Source organism: Chaetodon auriga, chromosome 6, assembly GCF_051107435.1.
Source record: "Chaetodon auriga isolate fChaAug3 chromosome 6, fChaAug3.hap1, whole genome shotgun sequence".
NCBI lineage: Eukaryota > Metazoa > Chordata > Actinopteri > Chaetodontiformes > Chaetodontidae > Chaetodon > Chaetodon auriga.
This window is the reverse complement of record NC_135079.1, coordinates 4422669-4442885: the sequence shown is the minus strand read 5'-3', so window position 1 is coordinate 4442885 and position 20217 is coordinate 4422669. Positions and strand designations below refer to the sequence as shown.

The 20217-nt window shown below is 42.5% G+C and overlaps 1 protein-coding gene across 2 annotated transcripts in view; it reads left to right on the top strand.

The window, feature by feature from the left end:
- Positions 1-11335, top strand: part of LOC143322527 (transcription factor SOX-6-like) — a 102228-nt gene extending 90893 nt beyond the window's left edge. For both annotated transcript variants that reach the window (XM_076733769.1, XM_076733768.1), the window contains 4 exons: positions 4967-5075; positions 6171-6341; positions 7930-8143; positions 10864-11335. In XM_076733769.1, the coding sequence (XP_076589884.1) occupies positions 4967-5075; positions 6171-6341; positions 7930-8143; positions 10864-11209 (840 nt within the window). In that variant the 3' untranslated portion in view covers positions 11210-11335. The remainder of the gene's footprint in view (positions 1-4966; positions 5076-6170; positions 6342-7929; positions 8144-10863) is intronic.
- The last annotated feature ends 8882 nt before the right edge of the window (positions 11336-20217 follow it).

The window sequence follows — 20217 nt, the reverse complement described above, 5'->3', positions numbered from 1 at the left end:
GCTGCAGGTCTGGCGAAAAATCCAACCGATGTTCCCAAATAAGTTTGTGCTTTTAAAGAGCTTTTTGCACAAAGTTAACTCTGAAATGATCACACATTAAGGTGAGTGTGTTGCAGGGAGAGCCCTCCCTGCCTCTCAAGCTCTATATTTTCCAACTTTATAAGAACAAAACCAAAGCAATGCAGTAATTTGGTTTATAGCTCCATGCCTCCTAATAAAAAGCTCATTTGGAAAGTCTCAAAGTAATTGTTTCCGGTTCGAGGACGACAGCACGCCGTGGTGTTTGTTGTCAGTTTGTTATTCGTTACCTAACAACAGCAGCTCAAAGACTCTTTCTCTTTGCTTTAAATGCATAATTTTTTCTTTGGGACGGAGAAGTTTTTTGTGTGTGTGTGTGTGTTTTTTTTTTTTTTGAAAGCGCTCAAAGGCTTTGCTCTGTCTTAAACAATTCATGGATGGAACTTGCTGGATCGCGAGAGTGTGACTCACCCGCTCCACCTCGGGAGGCAACGAGACCAGCTCTTTTTCTTTACCTTGGATTTGTGTGTTGTTTTCTGTTCGGCGAATAAATTTGTTACTCAAATCCTCCCCTCAGAAACTTTGAGGCTGTGCCCGAGCCTTTTTGTTTTATGACATTGTACTAACACAGCACATTAGGCGTCTTCGGAGGGAATGAGACAACTGCCGTAAATGGTATCTCAGTGTAATGTTGAGCTATTTATTGCAGATGCTGATTCGACTCAAAGGGAGCCGTCGCAGTGACGTCCGAGTGTGTGTGTGTTTGTGTTTATTTCGCTTTCTGTTTGTGTATTTTTGTCCCACAGCATTCATTTCAAGCATAGACGACATAGACGTTTCCCTAAGAGCTGAAACTGATCCTGGCCTCCTTTGTGTGTGTGTGAGTGTGTGTGTGTGTGTCCTGGCTCTGGACTGGCCTTGGCCATGTTAATGTCATTATAGCTGGTGTACAGACGAGAGGCCTGGCCAGTTAGTGGCATTGTTGAGTATCACCTTACGCTTACGTTGCTTCCAGCTGGCCTGCGGCTGCCAAAGCTCACTGAAATAGCCACTGTGTATGACTGTGTGGTTGTGTGCATGTGTATGTGTGTGTGTGTGTGTGTGTGTGTGTGTGTGCATAAAAGTCTGTGTGCATTTTTTTTTTTTTTTTCATCTAAACAGCCACAAAACACTCCCTTAGCCCACTTAAAGGAAAACACCAAGTTTTTGAGAGGTTGGCACATTACTCAACACATGACATGTTTTGGATGAAAACATGAAACTCGACCATGTGTCCCTGCTAGATTGTTCACTCGGGCTCTAACTCATTAGAATATAACGTGATAACATGCAGAAGTGTGCGTGGTAAGTTATCTTAAATGTGTGACAGCTTTGCACAGGAACTTGGTAAAGTTTATGTGAAATCTGATAGAAAAATAATACGCTGCTTTCAACCACGAGGGGCTGCTTTTCCTGTTTCCATAGAAGGGGAAGGTGGTGGGTGACGGCAGACTGGGAGCAGGTAAATCTATAAGGAGCGCCAAGTGTTTTTATCGCTCCAGATCTGTTGTCTCACTTCGGATGATGCTGGGCGTGCACACGATCACTCAACAGCTGATTCTAAATTGTAAGCATTGAATGATGGCGTTGGCGTTCACAGTATTTAAGTTGACCGAAGGGCTGACGTGCAGAAACCTGCTGATTCCTCTGAAGCTGTGAGCTGATCCCTCTGCAGCTCTGCCAAAGTGGGCTCGGAAATAAGGTTAATTTTGGTTTGTAAAATTAGATAAATAACTTCACAAAATAAATAAATGAACAAAACTAAATATTAATGACCAAAAAGTGACACTAGAGCTTGTATGATAGAGGTCAGAGTGATCTGAAGTTACATTGTCCTCACTCTATTTATGAATCATACAATTTTATAATGTTCAGTCAATTGCTTTAAAAGTTTGACATAGTGTTCAGCAGACCTCCTTTGTTTCTTTAACATTCACATCCCTCTCAGGCTAAGTTTTGTGTACTTTAAGCAAGTACTTATTCCAAACTTTTGCACAGTTTTGAAATTCACAAGATCTCTAAATTTTAGGGTCTTTAATCTAATCTGGCCCATTATAGAGGAATGTCTTTTGTCTGTGCCCTCTTTAATAAAGTCGGTCGGCGTGCTTGCACTTTCTGCTGGTAGAGCAGAAGGAGTCTGGAGGGAGGCGAGGAGGGAGGAAATGGTTGTATAGAAGTTTATATTGGCTCTGCTGGTGATTTTGGTCTTTGTAGGAAGCAAGCCTGTGAAACCGACGGCTCAGACAGTTCCAAGTCTTGATTAAAGGTCGACGTAATGTTGCTGTATTTGAAGCCTGAATGATATACATTATAATAATGTATACTACAAAGCTGAGTCTGGCACCTGCAAATAGACTGTTGAGTGTCTACTTCTTTGGGGCTGGAGCCTCAAGGGGTGGAGGGCTGGTGGTGGTGTTAAGGGCTATGAATAGGAGGAATGGTGAAAAGGAGAAGGAGGGGAGGAGGAAAAAAAAAGGAGAACAGAGCTGACTGACAGCTCTATCGGCACACAGAAAAATCTGGAGAAGGGAGAAAGAAAGATGAAGAAAATAGGAAGAGAGAGGGAACGCCGGGAGGGGGACGGAGGAGGCTGCCAAACTTGATTGGCCCAGGAGGAGACGGTAAACGGTTGCGGGTCAGCTGGAGGCACGCCGTGCTGGCGGTAGGCGAGTTGTAACTGTGGTAATGAGCTCAATACGGTGTGGATGAAAAAAAAAGAAACAAAAAAAAAAACAAAAAAACAATGTTTGGAGCGCTACCCTAGCAACAGTGGAGAGACGCAGACGCCAAGAAGAGGAGAGACCAGGCGGAACAAAAAGAGTCGGGTGTCTCTTAAATTCAGAAATATACATTCAGCAGCAATATTGGACTGAAGACCCCGTGAATGGTGTGTTAAACATACTGCAGCAGCACAGATGGGGTTGGTTTCAGGGGTTTTCTTGTTTGTACAGATTCAATGTGGGTTTTTGTTTTTTTTTTAGATTTTTAATTAGTCGTCATTCTCCTGTTTTCTTTGCCCTTGCACGTGTCCTTCTTTGTGTTTGATTATTAATTAAGTCCTTGGTTAGTTAGCTTGTTGGCTTTGAAGTCAAGTGCGACTCTTTTTGCTCTAATTCAGGCCTGGCTGAAACAGTAATGCAATATCAAACAGGTGATTGGTGGGTTCACTTTGCTTCCTTTTCAATGTAATTGCCAGAGCATCACTCCAGAAGTGCTGACAGTGAACGTTTTTAACCAGGTAATTGCTCTGTGATGAAGAGTCTAAAACAAAAGCATTCGATCCAATAGTGTACACAAAATAAACGGAGTCTCATGAAAGAGAAAGTTTTGAAAAAAGTCTATAATGCTGCTCCAAAAGGCAGCAGTCCAGTATCAAACCAGCAGGCGCGCCAGCCAAACCTATTTCAATCTTGCCTAAACAAAGCAAAGACAGCTCCTTATTGCATTTGCCACAAGAGCTTTCAAGTAGACCAAAAGTAGACCAACCGCATGGAGTATTTGCAAATTTTGACCCAGGTCTGCTGTTAATCTGCACTTTGGATCAGTCTACCTCTATTGATGCTGTCCCGGTCCATTTTCCAAAAGCCTAACTCTACTGTGCATTAGTTTTCCATCGGTCTCCTCCCATTTACCAGCAACATTCGTACGTCTCCAACTGCGTAGGATGTTTAGAAATTATTCTCATCAGAGCATCTGATAGAATATTGCAAAGCAGCCATGTTTAGCATCGTTGTGAGAACGACAAATCTGCGCTAGCTTTTAGCGCTAAAGCAGCAGAGGTCGACTTCCACTAGTCTGAAAGCATCACCATGAGCCACGGCCACTTTTCCCAGGCTATTGTTTAGCATTACAAGATCACAAAGAGCTCCTCAGTGGACTGGAGGCCTTATTCTTGTCTCTGCACTAGTTTTCCATTCCACTCCTCTTCCTCCTTCTTTTGCTCTCTCTATCTCTCTGTCTCTCCATCTTTCTCTCTTTTCTTTAGTCCTTTGTTAGGCGGTTGCTTCCTGCGGTGAGCATGGCACTGCCCAGGCACATGTTCTGTGGTGGGCCTGATTACAGCCCTGCCGTAGTGCTGACATTGGCCCGCGCCGACTCCTCATCTATAAACACACACACACATACACACACACACACATACGAACACACACAGATGAACACATACACGCTGGCCCCTAAGTTCCACCAACTCTGCCAGCGGCTACCGCGGCATGACTTCACCCGGCAACCATTCCTTGCGTCAAACAAAATGCCTCTGTCACCAGAAAAAGGAGGAGAGCCGAGAGGAAGGAAGGGAGGGAGGGGAGGCCGGGGAGAAGAGAAGAGGAGGAGTGTAGCTGTGCGGTAGCGGCGCGGAGGGTTCGATGTTTTCCACCACAGTTTGGGAGCGTGGTTGGGTAATTTTAGCTGGAAGGCCCCGAGGCGGGCTGCTCGTAGAAGTTATTTGTCTCAGAAGTGGAGAGGCAGGCAGAAGGCAGAATCAGAGGGAGCGCATGATGATGGGAGGCTGAGTGAGACACTGTTGATTAGCATGGGCTTGAAGAGGCCGTGACTTGTCTATTAGTTTATTGCGTAACCAGCATCATGACTCATTTCCCTCAGATAACTGTAAAGAAAGTAGTAAAGCCGCATCCAGATGAAGTGCCCAGTTTTCAGGGGCTGGACATTCCTCTGTGCCAACTCAACCCAGCAATTAGTTTTATTGTCATTACCATCAAAGTCTCATCCCTAGTGACCCAATTTAAAGGATGCCAGGCATGGACGAGGTCTTAGTCCAGACATTAAGTAGTAAGAACTGAACACGGCTTGAAAACTTTTTTTTTTTTTGGCAACTTCAGCGATGCTGCAGCCGCGTCATATTTACAACTTACTTCAAATAACCTTTCATACCTCTCCTTGTGTGTTACAGGAGCGGCTGCACTATGAGACGCTGAGCCAGCACCTGGGGAAGCTCGGAGAGGATGCCGGGAAGATGGTCCATCGAGTCATTGACCTGACGAGACCAGAAGACCTGGACGGTGCGTAGCTCCACTGCTCATCTGTGTGCTGGTTTCTTGCCTGATTCCTCTTCCCTTGGCCCTCTTTCTTTAACGCTCTGCTCCTGGTTTGTTGAATTTGATTAGATTTAACCATCTTATGACTTTTGACCTCCTCGTTTTTGCTTACTTATAATCATGGTAGTTCAGAAATGTATGCAGATGCATAAAAGACATGAGAAAGAATGCAATTCTAGAGGGACATTAAAGGAGTTGTCTTGAGAGGCAGAGTAAGTTAGAAGCAGTCACATCCTGTTCAGACTAAATTGATACCAGTGACCCTTAACTCTGTGGGCCCCACATAGAAGAGGCCCCGTTTGTGGGGGTCTCACATCTCAGAGCTCCACAATGAAGAAGGCATCTTGCAGAAAGCCAGAACATGCAGGTATTCAGTGAGTACAAATATTTATTGTGCTCCTCAGGAAGCCACGGTGAAGGACAGCCTCAACAGCTAAACAGTGTGTTCAATGTCAACATTTTACTCTCTTGAAAGATTTTACACTGTTATTATTCCTGCAAGTACATGACAAGACGCTAAATTCTCTCCTGTGTTTGTGACACAAGATCCCAAGTATGCAAACACAAGCAGGAGGCAACGGGCAACAAGGAGTTAACGGTCAATGAAGTTGACTGCAAATAAGAATTCTCTCATTTTTAATGAATCATAACAAGAACTGACTTCATGCACTGGTATTATCAGCAGATAACATCTCTGAATGCACTTTGAGGACACTGACTTGGTCTTTTTTTTCTCCAAACCCACCTGTTAGTCATAAAGCACCACTGTTTACAGGCGATGAGGAGTGGAGGAGTGCTCATTGTGGTTTAGTTTAGAACGAGAGGAGTAAACACAGGACTATAGGCACTGAGATGCTATCAGGCGAATGCAAACTGACTACAGCGTGCATCGTTCATGCGTGTTGAGGGGATCCCAGCAAGACCTCCATCAGACATTTGTTATACTTTTGTTACACATCCTCTCCTGAGGAGGGAAGGGAGGCGGGAAGGGCTCCTCATCAGTTCAATAACCTGCAAGATGAATGTGTCAATGAGGCGTCATTCCTTTGTGCCACACAGGGAGTAATATCACGGAGGCGCGAGTGTTCAGGGAGGCGCGAGGCAGGAACAACAGCGAGCCCCACATCAAGAGGCCCATGAACGCCTTCATGGTGTGGGCCAAAGACGAGAGGAGGAAGATCCTGCAGACCTTCCCCGATATGCACAACTCCAACATCAGCAAGATCCTAGGTGAGATTTTACAGACTAAGCTTTCACTACATCTACGCTGTTGTCCGTGTCTCTGGATCCATACTAAATATATGAGTTTAATATTGGAAAATGCAAGAAAATAGAACGCAAGTGACACAAAAAGTTCAGATATTAACAGAATTTTAATATGACCTCTTCGTAGTCACACAGAGTGACACATAATAATCAGCAGCTTATTTCTTAAGACTTTCTGTTACTGAAAGCAATTTCTGATTCGCTCTTGCCCTCACTTACTATAAACTGCAGTTTAAACCAGTCTTTTATACCATTATAAGCTGTGTATCAACACCTTCCAGGCGCACACACTCCTTCCTCGATCTCGTTCAAAGACAGTGCGTTCGTACAGTTCACAGGGTTTCCTACCAGCAGCGACTATAAGGAGGACTTGTGTGTTTTTAAACCTGCCACACTTCGCACACAGAGCTCCACTGTGTCAGCCTGACCAGTGTGATGGATGCATTCAGTTAAAAAGCAGCCGTGTTGATACTAACCTCCTCGACACAGATAGCCATTCACACGGCGCTGAGCGTAACGGTTGTTGGCGAAACGTTCGTAAGGCCTCCACTGTCCGACGCCGGGCTCCGGCGAGCTCGAGGGTTGCTGGATGTAAAAGCTCCTCCTGAGCAACATTAACAAATTGCTTTTTCTTAGGTGGGTTTCTGTTCCTGACTCGGAGCTTTGGATGGGCTCTCATGAAGGAGTGCTCTGTGTTTTAACGAAATGCTTCCTGCATTTATATGATTTAGAAATTGTGCAGAATTTCGTGGATAGAATCTAAATTTAAGTCACATATTTCCGTTTTACAGCGAACTGGAATGATTTGACAGTAATTTATCAATCCTCTGTGGCAAAATGGGAACAAAAAGAACCTAAAGTGCACAATTGTGTATGTGTACATGATTGCATGTGTACAGTTCATGTCTCTCCAACATAATAACACAGCTGGACTGTGGGGAGTGGGTGGCAGACTCCTCTCTGTTTCCTGTGTCACAAAAGTACAAGACTAGTGTGTGATAAACCTTGATAAACAGAGACGCGAGGCAGAGTGTGTACAACAGTTGTCAGAGTGCTTCGCAGATGTGCTGCATTCCTGCCGTAATGGCCCTGTCCACTCGTTCAGAAGGTCCTCTTACCGGGAAAAATAAGAAGTACACAATGCATCATTCTTCTTCAGCCAAGAGGGAGCAGAGTGTAATCCACTCCTGATTTTCAACAGCTTCCTTCGTTAGACACTCAATGATGTTCACATGATAGAAACGTCAGCGTTTCTTGAGGTTCCTTCAGGTTGGATGTTTTTATGTGCATGCCAAGGCCCCGTGACGCTTTTGTATGATTGAATTAACGTGCAGCTTAATTGACAGTGAGCTAGCATTGTCAGATCACAGATTCAATCCTCTTTACATCTATTAAAGCTCAAACTCTGCACTCAGCCAGGATCATCGACACAGTTCGGGAAAGCGTGTCAAACCCCTTTTGTCACTCCTTAAAGTCTGTAACGTTGATTTCATAAGACATGAACAGGTTTTATGAGAAGGTAAATACATAAAATGTCAATCATTTGCTCCAGGATCTCGCTGGAAAGCCATGACCAACCAGGAGAAGCAGCCGTACTACGAGGAGCAGGCCCGCTTGAGCAAGATCCATCTGGAGAAATATCCCAACTACAAGTACAAGCCCCGGCCCAAGAGAACCTGCATCATCGACGGCAAGAAGCTGCGCATCGGAGAGTACAAGCAGATGATGCGGTCACGACGTCAGGAGATGAGGCAGTTCTTCGTGGGGTGAGTATCGGCGTCAGCAGGAAAGCTGTCTCTGAGCGTCACATTTAGCTCTCCATATAGAAGAAGTGCTCATACTAGAAGGCTTGAAAGAAGGCTGCAGTAAATCTGCTTGTGTTGGAGACAGGTGCGGTGTAATAATACGCCTGTTTGCAATGGAAATCTCTCTGTTAGCGCAACATTTTGTAATAGAAATAGCTTGTCCAGCACACTTTTCTTCAAACCTGTCCACACTGGGATTTGAAAATATGGGAAATTTTCTGGCGTTCTGCTCTGGACTGCAGGTACAGCAGGTACAGCAGGTACAGCAGGTACCTGAATGCAGCAAACACATCAAACATTAATGCCTCCCATCAACTTTACAGACAACGTTTTTTTTTTTTTTTTTGTTAGAAAGGAAAAAAAAAAAATGCAGGAGATTTATAAGAAAGCATTTAAACCGGAGGACAGCGGGAGAGAAGGGTTAAAGACGGGAGAATCCTGCGAAAAAGGGTCGGCAGGTCTGCTTTTCTCCATCACTGCATCTCATACAATGGCAGAAGGAATTTCGCATATTTCTTAAGAGGCGACGTTGTGCATTGACAGCCATAAGCCTTGGATCACAGAAAGACGCTTTATCTTGCTAAAAAAGACTTTGACTCATTTACTGCTGCACCTGTCACCTTTCAGTTCAGCGGGTTCCTTCATAAACATGCCATCTTGCTAGCCACCTTGGCCTGAATATGGGTATTTTAGCAGGAAGAACATTTCATTCAGCGCATTTCATTCAGATATTTCACCGGCAACTGCTCTGTTTCTTAGCACTTTATATGAGGTGTTTTTTCTTAGTATGAATATAAAAGAAATATTCTAACTACATCCATTTGCTAGAGGTTTGTGGAGTGACCGTCAGGGTTTATGGACCATTTATGAAAGGTTTCTTCTTGGAGCCTGCTGGTTGTATCTGTAAAACCTTTTAAATGCTCACTGAAGAGCATGGGATTTTTTAGAGTGTAGTCAGTGCAGCGAGGGGAAAAACAGTGGCATTGTCTTAATAGGAACCAGCCATGGATGTGTTTAAAGCCATCACAGTGGCCTGTGTTTGAGATGGATTTACCAGAGGCCACGGCTTTGAATAGGAGCGATTTTTAATAGCTTGTCATTTATTAAATTAGGACAATGCTGGGCGCTTGCGGGCAGCGAAATTGGACGCAGACAGACATAGTGGAATATGAAATGTAAGCAGATGTTTGAGAGGGAACGAGAGCGAGGCAGACGTCACAGGCTAAATGCCACATTTACTGTGTGTGGTCAAGCAAACGCAGAAAAAGCTTATGATTCTCCAGGCCTGGACTTTCAATCAAAGCTGAATCAAATAGCTACTGGGAGCCAGTACACAACCAGTTTCTGGCACATTCCACGCAACTAAACCAGTGTTGTTTTAAAGCATTTCATGTGAAAATGAGTCTGTCAGAGCGTACGGCGGTAATTGTTTCAGGAGACAGAGGAGGGAAAACTGTTAGGTGAGAAAAGTGACAGCAATTTTCCTGCTTTATGTGGCTCATTTGAGGAGCCAGAGGGCCTGTTTGAGTGATGTGCGTTTACCCTCATTCCATCTATATCTTAACAGGTTATTTAGCCGAGGCTGCTGTGAGCTGGCAGGGAGAGCTCCATGTTAGGACATGCCCGGCCAGATGAGAAGTGCTGCTGTTTAACTTAAGTGGCCTGAGAATTAATGTTTTGTTCAAAGCAGTTTGTTCAAAGGAGGTTATAATGAATCAATCAAAGGCCGCTCTGTGCACTTTGTACAGTAAGCAGTTGATGTTATATTAACTGTTGCTATGACTAAATCATTCTTCTTCTTTTTTTTGCATAATTTTATGATTATAAAAAGGTTTAATGCAGCCTGTTTGGTCCAGACTGCCCATAGATTCCCATTAAATTTTTATGATGCATTCATGGTCCTCAGAGGATGAACCCTACCGATTTTAGTAATCCCCTAACTTTTCCTCTAGCGCCACCATGAGGTTCACATTTGTGGTTTGAACAGCATCTAATGAATTAGCATGAAAATCATATGCACATTAATTTTCCTTCAGGATGAATTGTATTAACTTTGGTGATCCTCCAGCACCACCATCAGGTCAAAATTTCAGTTTGTTTAATCTTAAGTTTATGAGAAAATGCCTTCAGAACTAATGACGTTCCCATTTTCCACAGCTGTACTTTGTTTAGCTGTAATTAGCAAATGTTAGCATGTTAACACATTGAGCTAGGATGGTTAACATGTGAAACATCATACATGCTAAACATCCTCATGCCCAAACTACTCAATAGGTCGGACGTTCGGCATCACGTTGTTAGCGCTGTGTTAAGCCACTAAAACCACTTGGTTAAGTTTTAGGAAAAAAATCAACTTAGTTACTTTACGAAAGTTTTTAAAAAAATCATGTTGACTTACAATTTCACATTATGGCAACTAGAGGTCACTGCCGAGCAATAAACGTAAATATGGGTCGTAATAACCTGCTTGCAGAGACGACCTCTGGTGGTGACGATGGGCTGGAGCTTGTTAGCATGCTGACATTAGCATTTAGCTCCAAACCCTGTGGTGTAGCCTCCCAGAGCAGCTAACATGGCTGGAGGTTTTTAGTTTTATTTGTACTCATTTCCACACTATGATATTTGATTTTTTCCGCTGTTGTTTTTCTTTCCCTCATCTTCTTCCTTTTTCTGTTTCTCAGGCCTCAGCCACCGATTCCTCTCGGCAACAGCCCAGGCGGTGTCGGAGTTTACCCAGGCGCCATTAGCATGGCTACGACAGCCACACCATCCCCACACCTGACCTCAGACTGCTCCAGCAACTCAGCCAGCCCCGAACCCGCCATCCCCGTCATCCAGAGCACGTACGGGGTGAAGTCCGAGCCTGGAAGCAGAGGCAACAATGGCAGCGGGGTCGGAGCCTTGGATCTGCCCAGCGACCCCACCAATGGAGACGACGACATGGACATGTACGAGGACTTTGAGGACGAGCCCAAGTCAGACTATAGCAGCGACCATGAGACACGGGAGGCCATCAGTGCCAACTGAGTGTGCTCAGGGTCTCAGTTGTAAAAAGAGAAAAAAGAAAAATCCTGTTATACTCAGATACACTTTTTGAAAACACAATTTATCACAGAGACCTTCAGGCAAACTTTCAGGACATGTTGCGTCACGCGTCGAGCATGCCCAGACAGGATTCAAGCTCAGTGGAAATGCTCAGAGAGTGAGAAGAAAAAAGAAAAGACAGTGTCTCCATGGACGTCCATTTGAAGAAGAGGGTTGAGGGGAAAAAAGTGACCCGAGAAAACAACCTGAACAGACATCCGACCGACAGCGGACTTCAGTTTCCTACACTTTGACAATCTTAACAGGAGCGAATAAGAGTTAGAGGAGAGAGCGAGAATGAGACAAAGAACAAATGAGCGACGAACACATTGCTGTGTGGTTTGTAAAGAGCATGCATGGATTTTGAAGCATCAGGAATTGGTCTTCAACAGCTATTTGGTCTTAAATGTTTAAGGAGTGATTTAGTTTTCATCATTATGTATTTACTTTTTTGTGTTTTTTCCTTTTTGTTTTTGGTCCGTAGACTTTTTTCTGACAGGTCACTGCCTGTACAAACTCTGGACTGTCGGAACTTGAAATTTGAGAAGTTTTAATATAAATCCTAGCTATTGTAATCTTATAGTCTTACTTTTGTTTCTTACGGATACAGTGCATCTACATCTTTTTTTTCTGACAAACTGCTTACATTACATTACTGTTTTTTTTTTTTGTTTTTTTTTTAAATATCCCAGCTCAGGTATGATGTGCCAGCTTGTGAATGTGTTTTTTTTTTGTTTGTTTTTTGTTTGTTTTCATACAAAAAGAGTGGTAGATTTGTCAGACTGTCAATGAAATAAAGGGAACAAAATCCCTTATATTATTATTATTATTATTATTATTATTATTATTATTATTATTATTATTATTATTAAGTAAGTGCAGTCAGTAAGTAAGTACCCAGGCATTGTACAGATTTACTTCAAATGTGCCAAACCTACATTCACATTCACTCGGGATGTTGTAGTCTTAACTTCCAATGCTGCAAAAAAGTCTTATACAATCAGCTTTTTCTATCTGATGAGATGAGTTCCTACTCGCTAACTGCTGGCTCCCCTCCTGGCCCAATCACAGGCAGAGCTCAGGGAGGATGTGTTTTCATCACGCTCGCTCAGTCACACTCACACACACACACACACACGCACACTTTGTGTCGCTCTCTGGCAGCCCCTCCGGCTTTGAGACGCAGTCAGAAGAGCAGCATCGAAGGCGTCAGTTTTTCAATTCTGCTGCGTTGGTGCTGTCATGAACCACATTGCCCATAGTTCCTCGAGGCCTAACGCTTACGGCGCAACCAGTTGATGGCGTTTAGCATCTGAGTGTGTCCCTTTCAATCTGGCTAAAGGTAGAGACCATGTTTGGCTAAATTTCTGGTTAGACAGTTTAAGAGTCTTTAAAGAGTACCTGTAGCTCTGTTCAGGGGTGAGCAGCCCCACAGTTACCCTACTGTAGGATAAGAGTTTCTAATATTCTGGATCCCTTCACTGTATTTTGAATTTTTGTGTTTTGAATCGGTACAAAAGTGTACAAAATTTTACTATTTTTATTAGCCTGTTAATATTTGTAAATGTCTTCTCAAGCATCACGTGGGAAATATACACCAAACTTGTGTTTTAAAAAAGAATTTATATAGTTGCAAAAAAAAAAATGGGTTTAATAGGTCTGTTATTTCAAAAAGGGTACCTTTTTCTACGTTGCATGTATATTTTGAAGATGGGTAAATTATTATGAGAAGAATGGAGGAAAAAAGAAAAAAAAAAAGGTGCGTAATTCTCAAGCAGCTTCTCAGTCAAACCACCCCAGTCAGAGCACACAAGTTTTTCCACAGTGGTTCGTCGTGGCGCGGCCCAGCGGTCAGCGCCATGCTGGGTGTGCACGCTTTTTCCCCTGTTTTTATTCAAATGTCACATTCTTTCTCTGAAGACACGTAATATTTTTTTTTTCTTTGTCTCTTTTCACCACACTCTGCTTTTTGAACATGTTTCCACTTTCAACACCTGTGACCTCGGGTGGTTTCTGGGTGCTCTGTTTAGCCATTAGCTGTTTCACATGCCTTCTGACTCCATATTTGTCTTCATGACCATATCTGGAAAAGCTTCACAAGCTGGGACTGAACTTTGGTTTTTGCTTGCATCACAGGAAAAAAGCCTCATGCATAGAAATTTCTGTTAGTGTCATACACATCCTAAGCACTGGATATAAATTCTATGTTTTTTTTTTTTGTTTTTTGTTTTTTTAGTATTAACTAATGTGAAGTTGTTGTTTGATTTTCAACATGATAAATTAGAACAGTCAAAAGTCACATGCTCGGACTCTATAGGAAGCCTCGTACATGCCAGGCACAGGTAAATTGCCATTTCTTTAGAAGCATTTCATTAATTGAAGCAAATTTTGTTGCCGCAGCTCTAGTGCCGCCTGAAGGGGTCACATCACCTCTGATCTCTTTGAATAGGTAACCTCATGCTCTTATCAGTTGTGACCTGCAGAAGCAGAACATACGTTTCCTGGTCAGACACATTTTGTGATGAGTATTGTATTTGAAATTCAATTGTGCGTTTTAACATTTCATTGTATTTATTAGCCAGCTTTGGCTCTAAAAAGTGTCAGTACAACTTGGTGAGAAAGACAATCAAAAAAATAAATAAATAAATAAAAAGTACCGACTTGAGATTTTTGTTGCTAATCTGTCACTGCGTCGACGCTTTTCAACTGTTTCTTTGACTTTTGTGGGAACGGGCGAATGCAGGAAAGCACTCTTGCCCATTGTGTTCTGCATGTGAGAGCACAAGTTACAGGTAGAGCTGCATGAATTTTTATTTCCATTGCTCTAAATAGTGCTCTTACTTTCCAGGGACCTAATAATTTCCAACACAAGGCTTTCTGTTTCCAAAGTAGAGCTATTCCACTCCGTCTTTATATTTTGGTGGCCCATTACAGTAAATGTGGCCTATTGTTCCATTGTGTGTGTGTGTGTGTGTGTGTGTGTGTGTGTGTGTGTGTGTGAGGAAACGCCACACATTCTGACTGTGCTGTGGTGTATACGCCACGGCGCCGGTGCTCGCTGCAGCCAATCCCAGCATTTCAGAGAGAGAAACAGAGAGCTCAGCCATATGCAGCCACATCATAAATCTAATTGTAATTCCCAAATCAACTGTAGCGTCACCCTGCGAGGGGCGCCGGCAAGTTTGTCACACACTCCTTTGTGTGCACTCGTGTGTGTGTGTGTGTGTGTGTGTGTGCTATAGCTTTTAGTTGGGAGGGGTGTTTGAAATCATACTTTGCTGTTGCCATGCTAATCTCGTTAAATAAGTCATCATAATTTACATTTCCTTTTTCCTCTCTGCAGGATGAACGTTGAGCAGTTTGCAAGCTGACAGATTGTTTCTGTGTGTGCACGGTTGTGTGAGTGTATGCAAAGCTTTCAGCGCCCTAACACAGGACAGTGTACTTCATTACAGTGCAGTCATAGTTTTATATACAAACTTTTCTTTTTCTTACAATTATCCCAAAAGGTAACCGACGTAATCCACAATTTTCCTTTCAGTTTGCATGATTTCACAGTTGTTAAAGGTGCAGGTAGCTAAATGTAAACAGATTAGCCATTGCAATGACCTCAATAAATTCTGTCAAATTTGTAAATAATTTTTAGACTTTGTGAAGTATGAGAGCTGGGTGGAGCTGGAATTGAGTCAGATTGAGAGACATTGTTTTCTGTGGTAATTCAACTGATGCACTCTCACATACTCTAATTAATATTGTGTCCTATGTGATTTTTCCACATTAAATTTTAAAATGTTCTCATTCGCCCAGATTGAAAAAATGAGAATGCAACTGCTGGACAAAAGGTGTCTATGTGCATCATCACACTTGTAGAAATCTCATATTGGACCATCATTAGCTTCTAAATTAGCCCTGATGTCCCATAATAATGCGGGTATGCACTCGTCTTTTTCAAACTACGTGGGAAAGCTGCAGTTACTGAACACGTCTGATCATCACCAGGAAAAACAAGCTAAAATTAAAGGAGGAGTTCAGACCGGATACTTGGCAGTAAAGCTCGACTGCTTGCCTGGTTACCGTCTTCAACTGTTCTTCTCAAGTGTGGGAGAAATCGACATGGTGATAAACTGAGCAGTGATTACGCAGGCTTTGAATTTACCTTTCTTTTCTTGTGGGTTTGGTGTGTGTGGGATGATGAGGCATAATGACACGCTCCCTTCACGGAAGCCTGGTCTCGGATGGGCCCTGTGGGCAAATTCAGTTTTTTGATTTATACAAAAACATCTTGAGCAGAGAGAACGAAATCCTTTCTTTCTTTTTTTTTCTTCCTCCTCGCCAATCAGGCCCTTAGATGAAGAGAATTAGAAATTGTTATTACAAAGGAGGAGCCCCCTTCAGACGTGTTGGAGAGGTTCTTTCAATGAGGCATCAAAGCCACCCTGTTTATGATCACGGAGGCTCCACGACTCATTAAAGTGCACAGAATGGCCACAGTGCTGCAACACGCTACCGTCCTCTTTGAGCTAAGAGCTTATGATGCTTAATCATTCAAGTGCGTTTGATTCAAAAGGGGAATAATTGACCCGAGCACTTCCGTCGAGGTGATCATGCTTCACAATGAGCACTGTTTGGGTCACTTTGGAGGTAAAAAGTTGTCTTCAGAATTTGACTGAAGAGTGACAGATCTCTTACTTCCAGGTTGCATACACAGGCGCTGCATTTTGTGCGTGGTTTTGTTTCAGTTTGAGACGTCCCCTTCATCAAATATTCTTAAAAAAAAAAAAAAAAAAAGTCTTGGGCTTCAGTGTTATTCTGTCTGAAAGATCTGTTCTCTTGAAGGTTTTTGCTGGGAAACCAGTAAAAGCCTTCAGCTATGCTAGCAACTTAGCATGCTAGTACTTGCTAATTAGCAACAACACAAAATACAGCTGAGGCTGGTGGTAATATCACTAGTTCTGCAAGTAGTTAGTCATAAACCAACAAATTGATGATGGCACCAGATGAAAAGTCAGGGGATCAACAAAGTCATTACAGTTGATCCCGAGGGGAGCGGGGATGTTTGCACCAAAGTTCATGGCAACACTTCCAATAGCTGTTGAGACATTTTGCTCAAAACCACAAATGTCAACATCATACTGACAGTGCAAGAAAAGTCAGGAGATCACCAAAGTCAGTAAGACTGAACCCCCGGGGACCACGAATGTCCAACAAACAGATGGACGCCGACATCGCCGTAGCTGCACTGCTAATGTGGCTAAAAGTACAGCTCGTCCAGAATAAAGTCAATAAGAACTTTACTTACAAATTAATCTGAATGAACAAATAACATCAGCACAAGCTTCATCTGAGGATACTCACAAAGTGTAAAGGTGGTGGGAGTTTATAGAATACAAGTATATAAAGCAAGAGCTTTAATTAGGGCTTTCAATGCATCACTTAACGGCATACGCTGCAAACAAAAGAAAAAAAGGTTTTCCTGCTGATAAAGCGGATGAATCAAACTTTTGAAAAAGGCACTGAACATCAGCGTATTGTGAAGCCTTCTCTTCAACACATTGTTTTCAGAAAATGAAAACTGATCACAATTGTGAATTAAGATTGGGTCTTATTAGGATTCCAAGGGTCAGCCGCGTTGAGAGGCCTTCAACAATAACTAAAAAAAGCTAAATGCAATAACTGAATAAAAGGAAATCAGAGCGAAAAAAAAAACTCTGAATGAATCTGTGTGTGTGTGTGTTTCAGTGTCTTTGGAACACTGCATAAAGGCCTATACTTCTTTTTTAATGCAATTAGAAGTGAAAGAAAAAAAAATCTACAGCACTTTTTGGATGGGCAATGGACAAAAGGCCAATTTTTCCTTTTTGAGGCAAAGTCCTTGGGTCTTTTTAAGTGCATTAGTCCGCTAATTAAATATTATATGTTTAACGAAAAATGCACTTTGAAAGCAGCTGGATTGTTTGACTCAAAGACACGGCTGCAGCCTTGATGATTGGAACTGTGTGCGGCCATGAGGAGGTAAAGAAGTGCATTGTTGCCAGTCCTCCCCTTCATTTCACCAACCATAATCCTTTCTGCTGATTTTACAATCACATTCGCTTTTGTGCTGCCCTCACAGACAAAGACACTAGACACAGTTATGCAGAGGAGGGGACTCCTTGATATCCGCCAGCACGCCGCATCCATTTTGCACAGCCTGATGTGTTTGTTACGTCGACTACACACGGACTCATTGTGAACCATTCAAAATGGTGTGAAGCGTGACAGGCTGCCGATTTGTTTACACGACAGGCTGAACAGCCTGGAGTTAAGACAACAGAAAGTGTACGATGTTAGAGCAAACAGCGCTCAATGGCAACGCTTAGCTCAATTCCATGCAAGCAGGAGGAAACATAATGTAACATTTCAGCACATTTTTCACGATTAATCTCTGCAGAGCTCCGATTATTGGGTCATTTCCCCCTTTAGACCACCTGTTTGACTGCCTTCAGCTCCTGCTTTTACAATTTCTATATGAATTATCAGATTTATTTCTTTATTTTCTGGTTATGTATTAAATTCAGTGTTAATATGATTTGGAGGAAACACCATGATGCATCGATTATATATGATTATGATGCACAATCAGCTAAACTCCATTGAAAATGGGTGAACTCCATCTTCTGATGAAGGCAATGTGATATGATCAAAAGCTCCAGAACAGCTACTGGACGTTGGACGTCGTGGTGAAACTGATTTCTCAATCTTTATGTCCAGAAGCCCAGAATTTACTTTTGAATTGAACTTTACTCTCTTATTTGTTATCCCCTGCAGTATTTTAAGCATAATTAAGTGCGTCATGATTCCGTTTGGGGAACTCGAAGTACTCGGTTAACGTTCAGGAAATATTGTGGTACAAAATCACATAACTTTGAATCGGAGCCAAAACATCACCAGTGAACACGATGGTGTCACATTTCCTCCAGAACGCACTCGTTAATGCAAATGTGTGATTATCCAGTGCATGTAGGAGCGGCTGTCCTATAGCAGCGTCAGCTTTGTGCTGCAGCAGGTGCGACGTTTGTGTTACTGTGTCAGTAAGTCACCTGTGCTCGTGTCCCCTCCCTCACATGAAACCTATTGATTCAAGGTGGGATTAGACACATTAACCACATGAGAAAATACTTTGATCCCTGTGAGTCACCTTCAAACAAAGAACTGGAGAAAGCGTTTGATCTTCCTGTTGCCTCAGAACACCCAGAAAAAAAGTTACCCATGGAACCTTTTAATTACACTTGTCTAATTTATAATCAGCGCTCGTTTTTGTAGGTTTGAAACATAAAAATGTGAAACACCCGTTTGTGATACTTTGAAGAGCAGCACTCACAGAGGAGAGAGAGAAAGTTTTGTCGCAGAGTCCATTTTGTTATTGTTTCAAATGAAGAGCACTTGAATGCATGACGGATCATATTGTTGACCTCTGGTTTTGAAGAGGAGCTCACAAGCAGCACTTCACATTATATTCCCAGGAGGAAACTCCATTTTTTCATCATCTCTACTTGTTGGCATTCAAACACATTTTTCCTGCTGTCAATTCTGAGAAATGACTGTGAGCCGTACTGCCTGCAGCAGCTGTCATTTTCTTTAATTTTACATGGAACGTTAACACTCTGAGATGTACTGTAATTATGCCAGATAAAGAGGGGGATTCAGGGATACATGGAGTCTGCTCTCTTCTGTCATGGATCAGAACTCTTCTTTTTGCAGCCACTTTATTTAAAAGTTAAATGAAGTCATTGGTAATTGTGTGTCAGAAACAAATGGAGCAATACACACATTGAGCTACTCCATGAGTCGTATGTTCACTGCGCGTTTGCATCATCTGATCAGAATCCAGCTGCTGGTGTGGAAAATGTGACTTAACTGAACTAAAGTTAAATAATTACTTTGACTTCTTCATGAGCTGTGAAAGTGTAAAACCAACAGAGGTAAGTTCATCAAACAGCAGAAAACAAGTTCAATAACCTTCAGATATTTAGTTGAATCAACAGCTGTTCAGCCGCACTGACCGGCGTTACCGACGGGTTCGCTTCCAGTTACTTTCTCTCATTTGCCATAAAGAAAATAAAGTACAGCTGCGGCTGCTGTTGGAGCCAGTTTTGCACCATATAAACACAACATGCGAGGCCGCTCCAGTGCCCTTATTAAATCACAAGCACAGGAGTTGGGACTGAATTCGATGCTAACCTTCATCATGGTTAGCATACATTATGAAAGGAAACGAAACATAACTTATCTCAATGTGTATGAAAGACACACAGCAGGTGTCCGTCAGGTGTGTGTTCATCAAACTACAAAAAAGGAAGAGTCTCTGCCAAGTTTTACAACCCTGATTCATAAAAAGTTGGGAAAATGGAAATAAAAAGAGAACGCAGTCAACGTGTTTGAAACGTGTTGCTGCATCAAATTCAGAATGAAATCAGTGAAGCTGATGAGCTCAAACATTAAATATATTGTCTTTGTGCTGTTTTCAACACATGCATCCTGGGGGGACGTCAGCAGCATCGAGTCTGTCCTCACAGCCGTAGGTTACAGCGTAGGAAGTGATGAAAAATAAAATAAACTGTGCCGCAACATGATCGTACATGCAGTTACATTGTCCTTCAAGGAAACCTTTTCAGATAACTGCGATTACAAAAAAGCAGCTGCGGCTCATAAAGTGAAGTGTAAGTTTAATTTAGTGGTGAAAGCATTGATAGCACTCGGTGATCCGCTGAAGGAGCACCGGTGAATCAAATTTACCCATGATTAACTCTGTGAGCTGCTGTTTGTCAAACACTGCTTCACACTGCTGTTACACACCGTTTCAGCACTTGTCGATGGATTTGCAGTAAACTTTCAAACATGCAGCACACTGTATGATTGTGAACATCCTGTAAATAAAAATCAGCTTTACACCAATAGTCTCCAGAAAGGAG